The sequence below is a fragment of the Phaseolus vulgaris genome, chromosome 7, assembly GCF_051622355.1.
Source record: "Phaseolus vulgaris cultivar YP4 chromosome 7, ASM5162235v1, whole genome shotgun sequence".
In the NCBI taxonomy this organism is placed as follows: Eukaryota; Viridiplantae; Streptophyta; class Magnoliopsida; order Fabales; family Fabaceae; genus Phaseolus; species Phaseolus vulgaris.
This window is the reverse complement of record NC_143504.1, coordinates 43,969,059-43,980,389: the sequence shown is the minus strand read 5'-3', so window position 1 is coordinate 43,980,389 and position 11,331 is coordinate 43,969,059. Positions and strand designations below refer to the sequence as shown.

The 11,331-nt window shown below is 32.3% G+C and overlaps 1 protein-coding gene across 1 annotated transcript; it reads right to left on the bottom strand.

Annotated features, from left to right (window-relative positions):
• Positions 1–449: 449 nt before the first annotated feature.
• Positions 450–6,945, bottom strand: LOC137828728 (RING/U-box superfamily protein). The gene is made up of 8 exons (XM_068635415.1): positions 6,700–6,945; positions 5,061–6,522; positions 4,095–4,213; positions 2,534–3,115; positions 1,973–2,285; positions 1,275–1,440; positions 987–1,089; positions 450–840 (listed from the first exon to the last, which is right to left on the bottom strand). Exons 2-8 carry the CDS (start codon positions 6,204–6,206, stop codon positions 723–725), a joined length of 2,547 nt encoding a protein of 848 aa, XP_068491516.1. The 5' UTR covers positions 6,207–6,522; positions 6,700–6,945; the 3' UTR covers positions 450–722.
• Between the last annotated feature and the right edge of the window lie 4,386 nt (positions 6,946–11,331).

The following is an 11,331-nucleotide window of genomic DNA, read 5'->3' as shown; positions in this document are numbered from 1 at the left end:
TGCTTAAATTACTACAATATTTAAGAAAACGCAAGGGAATGCTTAAATTACACATAAAACTAATTATTGCAGTAATCAATTGACCTAAAGGCCAAAATAGAGTAAATTAAATTTTATCCAAGCCCTTATTTTGAATCAATTGGTAATCAAGATTAACATTTCTTTTGTTAGAACGAATGTGCCTACTTCGAGAGAGAACAGAAGAAAAATAAAAAGGCAAGCAATATAATACCTAATATACTTTTGGTGTGGCATAGGCATAAGTAACATATAAATCTTTTGAATATAATTGTAAGAATAAGAATGTAGACAATATCAATTAACCATTAAAAGAAACCAAAAACATACAAAATTGAACACCAGTTATTTTAAATTCGCCAAAGCCGTTTGAGAATTATTTGAGGAAAAATATACTGAAAATATGCAGAGTATGAGAAATAACCAGTTCCTAATGGTAATTCTGTTTTTATTCATATACAAGCTTGGAATTTTGAACGAAATATTTTTGGAAAGAATAATCAGGGCAACTATTTATTTACGTAAGAATGATGAATTAACAGCGCCATTTGTTAATCCAAATATACAATTCGTGGAGTTCCATATATAATCAGAAAAACAATGGCATCTACTGAACACTTATAAATAAGAACCTCGAGACCTTGAGAATTGACATCAACTCCCTCATATATTTTTTTCATCTCCGTGTCCTTTTAACTTCCTTTTTACAGTATGGAATATGCTCGGACCACCTCAACAATTGGTGCTCGGCATAAAGGACACTTACCACCACCACGAATTAACTCATTGGCACATTTTGAACAAGTGCACATGTGCCCACATCTGCAAGAAATTGCAATTTGCAGCAAGGAAGAAACAAAACCATTGTTCAGAAAAGTTACAAGTATAAAGTACAGACCCCGAAATTATATGTAGGATTGTATTTTTTTTCATCAGTACAGATTATGTACAGTATGATGTATAAATACCTGTACAAAAGAGAATCGATATGGTTATCACAACAAACACAGCAAGTTCCTTTTTTCACATGCCCCCACTTAGACCCATCATCAGATGTCTCAGCACCCAATCCTACAAAATAAATTAATGTATAATATGAACAACAGGACATAAAGAAAGATAAGCACGGACAATTGAATTTAAATAAAGTCAACCGATACAGTTGAACAATCATGAAAAGAATAAAACCCTTCATACGAAGTAAAAACAAAAAACAAAAGCATGACTGCATTGATAGAAGAGAAAATAAATCACACCGTTTTCACCCGCTGAACGGTTCAGAGCTGCTGATACTTCCTGTCTGACAGAGCGCTGCAACTCCAGTTGCATATCCATGCAGGCCTCCAACATCCTTTGCATGTGATTCATGCCTTGCTGAAGTCTTGCCATATCTGATCTTAAATCATTCATTATCTCCCACTCCTGCTCCCAATCAGAAACAATACCAGTACTTCAAAAAGGATTTCAATAAAACACAGTATGAAAACTATTTAGGCCAAGAAAGAACTCCAGAAATGAGAGGTAAAATAAGTTGACCTATTGTCAAAAAGGCAAAACAATATTCAATACCTGAATGACATCAAATATCTCAAACGATAATTAGCCTAAGTTTATAAACTACTTAGAATTCATTTTAGTATAATTTTGTTAGATTCAACGAATAATTTTACTTGGACACCTTACTAAATATATGTGGCATCATTTAACACTGTAGTAATCAATACACAAAATGCAACGGAAGAGGTATGAACAACATCCTAAACCCAATCAAATTTAATAATTTTCTAGCTTAAGGTGACTGCTTACTAGCTTAGCAGTGACCACTGAAAATTCAGCAAATAAATGCCTAAATTGGTTGCGTTGCGAGTAAAAGCAACAAAGCAACATAATACTATTCTACTTGACATTCCATGAATGGAAGTCCACAAGGAGTTTAGATTTGAAAGATGCTCACAATTTCAGAACGATGCATGGTATGGCGAGACCATCCAGTTTGATGTAAATCCTGGTGCCACAGAGGTTGTGGCGGAGGCACTGGTGGAGATGGCAACACCAGTGAAGGTCTGTTAATTGTTTCACGCTGACCCTCGTCTCGTTCGCCAGCCTGCTGGTCTGGGTCCCGTTCAGGTGAAGCAGGAGTTGATGTTGGCAAGTTCCGATGCAAATCCCAGTCAATTGGTGCACGACCTTGCCTTTCCACATATGACTGTATTAGTTGGTCCAGACTTTCACGGAAACCACTGCGTAGAAGATTAGAAACACTTCTCCTGAAAGAATTCAAAAATCCATAACAATCATAAGGCTTAGCGGCTTAGAATAAATGAGGTATCAACCACATTTAGTACAATCTCAATGTATAAATTGCCTACTCATTCAGATTTGTTAAAGGGTAAAACAGATATTGTATAAAAAACAAGACACTCTTGGCAGAAACTCCTCTGATTTCCTTTTCATAAAGGCCAATTGGGACAATTTGAAATCCATCTGAGGCAAGAGATCCAAAAGGAAATATTACCTGCTCAGAAGTTCTCTAAGCTCCATACTGTATACATTATCATCATCAGGTGGATGAAATCTATTGAATCTTCTAACAGGAACCCCACGGTGATTCCTCGAAACTCCAGAAGATCCTTCGGACCAATTAGCAGCAGTTTCCCTTGTGTTATCCTCGTGCCAAATTCTTTGAGATTCCCTTGGATGAGGATCTTCCCCAGCTAAATTTCTGGGAGGTTCCTGCGGCCAATCACTGACTGCCCTTCCATCTCTCGTCTGATTGAATGGACTCTGTTGCCAGTTTCCTCCCCCTTCCTCAGCAATTTGTTCCTGCCAATTCCCTCCTTGGTTATTAGTTTCTTGCCAACTAATACTCTCACTTGTGCTACTCTCCAAAGTTCCTGTTCCATTAGGTAACTGACGCAGATCAGTTTCCAGGTTCCTAATCTGCAGTTGTTCATAATTTTCTTGTTGGCCATCTACCAGACTGTTTGCTTGGGTTTCATCCCCTCTTGTTTCAGAGGCATTACTATTTGATGTGGTATCAGGATTGGTGCCTGCTTGACCACGAACAATATTTTCTAATCTTGAACGAAACCCCTCCCTGAATTACATATTTAAGAATCAATGCATGACAATGAACTAGACTATGACAGGAACAAATTGTATACACAGTATTCATCGACATACCATATTTGAATAGAAAACTATAGAAGCATAATCATACAAATATTTATTATAAACATATATTAAATAAAAATGTTAAAAGGAAATAAACAAAACAAGCCAAGTGAACACACATGGTATAGCCCAGTGTCTTATCGAAGGGCATAAATATATAGAGCTCAGAAAATAGAGTAAGAAACTTACGAACAAAAACTAAAGTGCTAACAAACATAAACAAATAAACAGGGATTAACAAATAATAAATTAATTATGAATTTTAATTTATAATGCCACTCAGAACAGAAGAAATCTTTTATAAGTAACCGACCACAAAAAAGAATTAGCTGAGAATTTGCATTTGTGCTTGTGCATTGTCATTATGACCAAAAATGTCATTTTTCTTGCAGAATAAATAAATATAAATATTCATTTAAAACCATCAACAAACAAATATCAAAAGAAATTATACTCCTCCCCATACCAAGACTATTTCCCAGATATAATAAATTAGAATGAAAATCAACCATTGTGCACGAAATTATAATACAAGACATGGAGTCCATAAAAATTCCACCAATGTGTGCCTAAGTTACTACTCCTTGCCACAGATGTTAGAGCATCTCAATTACTTATATTTTATTTCCATACCAAAAGCTACAACTCCTTATCAAAGATGAGTACTGGCAGAAGAAACACCCAAAACATGGATTTAAAAGAGAACATTCAATTTCATTTAAATTATAGGATAGTATAACATTTTTCTGTCTTATCTTGGAGAAGCCTAAAATATAGGGGGTGAGGACCAGTTCTATTTTGTATCAGTTTAGACTCTAAAAATCCTAACAAGATTGAGTAAATAATGAGACAGGTTGGGGTGGGGGTGAAGGTGCACTTCGGAAAACTCTTGAATTGCATACCTTAAACCAGAGACTGTGTGCCGTTGTCTTAGCTGAACTAATTCACTTGCAGCCATAGATGGTGGCCTCTCATCTTCAACAGTTCTTTCATTTCGGAGGAATCTACCTCTAAGCAGTGACTGAAAAATGTAATTTCACATAGATAGTAAATTTACAAGAGCAAGTAATCATAGTGGAAAAAAAAATTGAATCAAACAAGCGATGTGTGCATAAACATCTCTTAATCAAATGATTTGTCAAAATTTTAAATAGAAAATAATTAAAAACAAAAAGTAATCAACTGAATAAATCAAATTGAAAAAGAAAGCAATAGATTTTAAGAGAGAACAATGAAAGATCTCTTATAGTAAGAATATTATATATAGAAGCACAATTTGGCCCATTATCCACTATGACAATTAACAAAACCAAAGGAATTAAAAAATTGTTCTTCCTTCCTTTTATTATTCCCTTCAAGAAAAAGGTTTGGTAACCCAGAGCACAAAAATGCCTCTTGAATAATATTCAAAATACTCCATGCATCAGGCAAGAAAATAATTAGGCACATTTAGCAACCTTAAATATCTCCTTCTAGAAAAATGTTTAGTAATACTGACCACAGAAATACCTCTTCCATAATATTCTAAAATTGTCATACATCAGGCAAGAAAATAACAGCACATGTAGCAACCCTAAATACAAGGACCATTAGCAATTGATAAACATATTGAAGGAGAGAGAAACCACAATCAAAACCAGACATGTTATCTTAGAAGAGTGGAAAAAACACGTGCAAATCACTTAATATTAAGACAAAGAACAAAGCACACTTTAACAGATATTGTTAAGTTAAATAATGCAATTATCAGACCCTCAAACCAAACTCGAGTTCTTATACAATTTGTTACTTCCACAATCAACTCAGGTTTTGTATTAAGTGAAGACACCATCAGTTGCAAAACAATTTTAATAGAGTACTCAACAAACCTGAATACGGTTGCGATGAGCAAAATCAGAAACAGCTCGATGCTCCAACAATCCCTGCAGTTCTCTTTGTCTTTCCCTTTCTATCCTCACAAGCAAATCAACTAGAGCCTGTCTTCCACGGAACCTCAACATGTCCCGCCGAACATGCTCTGGCTGACTCTCATCATTGTCAGCTACATCACGGACTGGATCAGCTTGAGCACCTTCACTTACTTGAGAATCCCTACGGCTCCCCCGCGAACCTCTCTGCTGGCTAGTCATTTGCACCCATTCCCTGACTATTCTTACCCTTTCACGCTCTGTTTCTCCAAGCCATTCTGCTCTCCGGTTATTGTTTCGCTGACTCACATTGGATGAATGATCACTAATGCCACTTTCCATCCACCCCCGAACAATCTGTCTAACTCTCTCCCTCTCAACTTCGCCAAGATCAGGAGATTGCTCCCTGCTAGACCCATTACGATCCCCGTGTGCATTCCTCGAGCCAATCTGATCATGTGACCAAGTACCATAATCATTTTCACTTTCACTTGCATCCCCCAAACTCCCATGATTCTCACTGCCTCGACTATCAGACATGGTACTGGACACATTGGTATTAGAGTCCGAATTCCTCTGCTGCCGCAACCTTACCCTCATCCTTTCTCGTGCCCGGTTCAACAAATGTTCATCTTCCAACTCACGCCACATCTGCAAAATGGCAGATGCCTGAGTGCTTGGCCTCTCCACAGCCCCCTCCTGGCCAGAAGTTGGAGACTGTGAGCCCCTCAGGAAAGAAGAATCCAACATCGACACTGTATGCAAACCCGCAAGTGCCATCAACTCAGACTCTCGATTCCTCCTCTCAATAGTAGTTATCATTTCTTGTGCTTGCCGTGCAGCCCATCTGCTCAAAATCCTTGAATGCCGCCGGCGTGCAGCCGAGGACTCTGCCAAATCATCTCCTTCAAGGTCAGACCTCCGTCTCCTCCGAACAAGCTGTTCGCTCTCGTCATCCTCATCATCAGGTGCGCGGGAGGAGCTACATGAAGCAAACGACATACACTCATCCAAGTGCCCACGCATATACTCCTCTATTCCCCTCTCAAACCCAGCATGGGAATCAGCAGGCTCGGGTTTCTGCTGTAGCGGCTGAAAATCTGTCATCCTCACAGAATTTCTTCCTCTACCCTCCTCTCACCACTACACTATAAAGAACCCAACCAACCTCTATCCCTGTATGTATCAACCCACGAAACATAAATACACCTCAAACAAACTCCATTCCTAAGACTAACATAAATACAGAGCAGTTGCTAAGCCACCACCATTTCAATCTCTCGGAAACCGAAAAGGAAAACGAAAAAGAAAAAGAAAAAAGGGAACCCCAATCTGGGACTGAAAGCCATGGGGAAACAGGGGAAAAAATGAAAAAGGGTTTCCCTAATTAAACTGAAATTGAAAGCCCCACCAAACATGCCACCTGATAAACAATACGAGTCAAAATCAACATAAACAACGACGAAGAATTCAGGTGCAGAAAAATAAAAATAAAATTGTCGAAATCAAGCCAAATTATCGAAATTAAACCAAATTCGGGATCACCGAAAATGGTAGGGTGAGGTGGAAATCAAAGCAAGGGTAGAGGCAGAGCACGTACCTGGAATGAAGGGAGAAATTGAAACCCTAGATTTCGTGGGAATGAAGGAAAATTGAGAAGCGAAGTGAGAAAAATTTGGTGAAAAATGGAAATAGAACACAATACAACACAACACAAAACAAACAGAAAAAGAAAGAGAGATGGGAAGAGCCTTTGATGGGACAATTTATAAATTATTACAGAAGAGAGAGAAAGAAGAAAGAGAGTGGTGTGTGCCTAATCTAATCTAATCTTAACACTAAATTTGTGTTTCCCATTAACCATGTTTTTTTTAAACAAACAAACAAAAACAAAAACAAAAAAGAAATTACTTTTTATAAAATTTATTCATAACTTTTATTTATTTTTTTATATAATTTTTATTACAAATAGTCATTTTAATTAAAAAAAATAGTTACTTAAAAGATCAAATGATAAAAATGTATATATAAAAAACTTTATTAATGATATAGATATTATTAAAAATATTAATTAATGAAAAATATTATCTTAATTAAGTAGTTTTTATGTACATAATTTTTTTCTATTTTATGTATACTAAAAAATTCGCTTACATAATAAAAATACCTACAATACAATTATAAAAATATTTATTTTATAATTACATTTTATGATTTTTTTATAATTAAATAATATTTTCTATTTTATTAATTATTATGATAATATTTTTTTACTTTTTCTTTTCATAAAAAAATAACACATACAGTTACGTGTTTCCACTAGTTCATAATAATAACAAGTTTTTCAATTCAAATAAAATTAATTTGGTAATTTCTAATATACTAATCTTTTTCATCATAAAAGTATTTGTGAGGTATTTATTATTTTGACGTATTTCTTAAAGTTCAACTGAAATTTAGTTTTGTCAACCCTTTTAACTAGTTTTTTAGTTATTTTTGTTAAACATAAGTTTAATGCAATCTAACTTATATTACAAATTTGAATATAATTTATTTTGATATTATAAATTTGAATTTAACTTGTATTGTAATGATACTAAATATTTAGAGATACCATACTTTATCAATTTTGACATTTTTTCAGGCAAAGCAAAGAACTCGTTATATTTTCTATAACTGCATTCCTTTTTCAATAGTCCCACTATTTTTTAAGATATATTTTGTTTAATTCTTAATTTAAATTAGTAGAGTCTAGGAGGAATTTATTGCGTTTATCATCGATAAAATATAAACTCTTTTCAGTGATTAAATTAATTTTACTTTTTAAAAACGTTTTCATAATATTTAATTTAAAAAAAAAGTAAAGATAATAAAATATTAACAAGACAAAACTAATCAATTTCCATTAATCAAAATAATTTGTTAAATTTTAAAATTGAATAAAATCTTAGTTTTGGAAATACTTAGTCTGAAGGTTTCAATCTTTTTCCCACTCTGTAACTTTTTTTTGTGGTAATACCCACCAAAATCTATAAATCTATAAGGAGTCAATTCATTATCTTGGAAGAGGAGAAAAAACATAAACCTCTTCATATTTTACTTTTTACTTTTATTTATATTAATGTGCCACTTTTAAAGAGAACATGTAATTACTATGTAGTTTTCTTATATTGCTTTTTTAATGAAAATAAAAATTTATCAAAAAATATCAAGATTTCTTATTAACTAAAAACAAATTAAGATTTCTTATTAACAAAAAATAAATTAAGGGAGAAATGACACTCTTCCTTTTCACGAAATCAAATGTATAAGTTTGTAAAAGATACTTTTGAATTCTTCACTGATTTTATGTTATGTTGCATAAGAGATCCTTATATTCTTGATCTCAATTATGTTGTTGTCTTATTTTTTTTTTCATTATACCATGTTGTATATATACAGATTTTGGTTAATAATTAGGAGTTTTGTACATGGATTGAAGTATCCCTAATACTCCCATTTATATTATTTTTTATTGTTGATTAAAAAAATTACATAGAAAAATATACCACTTGTTACAATCTCATAGATCAATTAGATAAATTAAGGGAGAAATGACACTCTTCCTTTTCACCAAATCAAATTTATAAGTTTGCAAAAGATACTTTTGAATTCTTCACTGATTTTATGTTATGTTCCATAAGGAATCCTTATATTCTTGATATGAATTATGTTATTGCCTTATTTTTTATATTATGTCATGTTGTATGTATACAGATTTTGATTAATAATTAGGAGTTTTGTACATGGATGATTGAAGTATCTCTAATACTCTCATTTATATTCTTTTTTATTATTATTTTTATTGTTAATTAAAAAAAGTTACATAAAAAAAATATACCACTTGCTACAATCTCATAGAACAATTAGATAATTTTTTAAATAAAAAATTGTGTACTAGTATTTACCAAAAAATTAGAATAAAAAAACCATAATTCACTTAAGTAATTGTAACATCTAATTTTAAGTATATCCAAATATATAAATTGTATGCCAAATTCTCACATACATATGTAGTCAAAATATATATATATATATATAATTATTTTTCTTTTAACTGATATACACATAGAATTATTTGTTTTCAAATCAAAACATGATTAAAATAACAATAGTAAATATAAATAAAATGGTGAGTTAATAATGTATTTAAATGTGTAATTATAATATATGTATATATATATATAATTACGTACTTTTAAAAAAATTGTATTAAATTCAAGCTTAGAAGCTAACATTTTTTACCATATTTGGTTTGTCTAATAATCTATATACTTTAGTATATGTAACAAATTATCACATTCATCAATTTCAGGATTTAACCATTTTTTTTAACAACATATGTTATAACTATATGAATGACATATATTTAGTTTTTCATATCTTAACATTAAATATATATTACTTGAGTGAGATTATCTCACTTAAGCAACTTGTCTCCACTAAATAGGAAAATGTATATGACTCAAGTTAGGAGACTATCAGATGAGTGACCAACCATATTGTTTAAACGAGTTAATGTCACTTGAATAATATACTAGCTTCAAAAGAAAGAAAAAGAGTTTGGTTTCTCTCTCATTGTTCTATTTTGTCTAAGCCATCAACTTTAGAAGAAAAAGAATCAACATTGATTCTCCATTACTTAAGTGTCACTATGTCATTTAAGCAACATGACTTGATGCACAAGCTAGTAAGTTCCAAAAAACCACTCAAAGATCTAACTTTTCATTTCTTCAGTAATGATTTGTCGTTTAAGCGAAACATTTAAAGGTGAGAAATTGTTTCAACATTTCTCTTGCTCAAGCCACAAACCATTTTTTGGGTAAGAAACATTGTCACTTGACTGATTATTACATCACTTAAATGATAGTTCTTGATGCAAATAATGATTGCTTACCTCTTGAGTGTCATTCAAGCAACAACTTGACATTCGAACAAAATATGTAGAAAACAACAAAACAACAACATTGCATATTAGTTCCAAAGATTCTCAAATATCATTTTAATTGTCTTATCGTATGTTAATCCTTCAAATACAATAATGATGCATCCAAAATTAATTATAAACCAACTTAAACTATTTTAGCCAATCAAAATACCAAAACAATTCAACATATGTATACTCCATTCAAATCATAACTTTAAGATAATTCCTAGTCATAAAAAAATACAACTTTCATAATATCACCACATTCTAACATATATAAATCAAATTAAGTAAACATATGCAAAACCATTAGTTCTCTGATAAAAATTTAGTTACATCAGGTTTTCAAATAAAACTAAGTTTCTCTTAATGTAATATAGGGTCAACCTAGGTTAGTTCAAGGAAATCATGTTGTATGAGAGTCATTGTATGATATTCTTTTTTTCGCAAAATAAAATGGGGTATTGGAATTGAAACAGAAATGAAAAACAAACTTAAACATAAAACAAAGTGTATAATAGACCATCTATCGACACTTAAATGTAATGAACTAAAATGTAAGGAACAAAAGATAAAAGATTTGAAAATAAAATGCAATATAAACTAAAATATAGAAAAGTTCGTGAAAAAAAAATTAAATATAATTGTTAGACCATCTAGTGAACAATTGTTTACTGGACTATCTAATAAGTCTACTAAAAGAAAGTGAGAGAGAGAGAGAGTAGTACAAAAAAGTAAATGACTAGAATGTAAATTGTGAGAAACATAAGATACTGAAATGGTAAATCGCAAAAATGTAAATGACTAGAATGTAAATCGTTGGAAAGTAAATTGCATAAATCGTAAAGTGCAGAAACATAAAAACTAGAAATGTAAAACAGAGCATGATTGACTTGCCCTTGTGGCTGCCAAAATAATTTCTCCTAATCAGTATGGTTTTGTGCAGGGGAGACAGATTCAGGATTGTATTGGTATTGCTTCAGAGGCTATTAACATGTTCTTTAAAAAGGTTCAAGGAGGTAATGTGGCATACAAAGTTGATATTCATAAAGCCTTTGATACTTTGAGTTGAAAGTTTTTATTATTAGTTTTGAGACGCTTTGGTTTTCACCCCTCGTTTGTCGGTTGGATTAGTACTATTCTTCGGTCTGCTATGCTTTCTATCAAAATAAATGGCAGTCTGGTGGATTTCTTTCCTTGTAGTAGAGGGGTTAGACAAGGTGATCCTTTGTCTCCTCTACTTTTTTGTCTTGCAGAGGAAGTTCT

What these genes read in the sequence shown, in the direction of transcription:
- LOC137828728 (XM_068635415.1), bottom strand. Translation starts at nt 6,206, where the DNA reads ATGACAGATTTTCAGCCGCTACAGCAGAAACCCGAGCCTGCTGATTCC. An exon ending in CTCATCGCAACCGTATTCAG is followed by an intron (nt 4,214 to 5,060) that starts GTTTGTTGAGTA and finishes TACATTTTTCAG; the next exon opens with TCACTGCTTAGAGGTAGATT. An exon ending in ATCGATTCTCTTTTGTACAG is followed by an intron (nt 841 to 986) that starts GTATTTATACAT and finishes AATTTCTTGCAG; the next exon opens with ATGTGGGCACATGTGCACTT.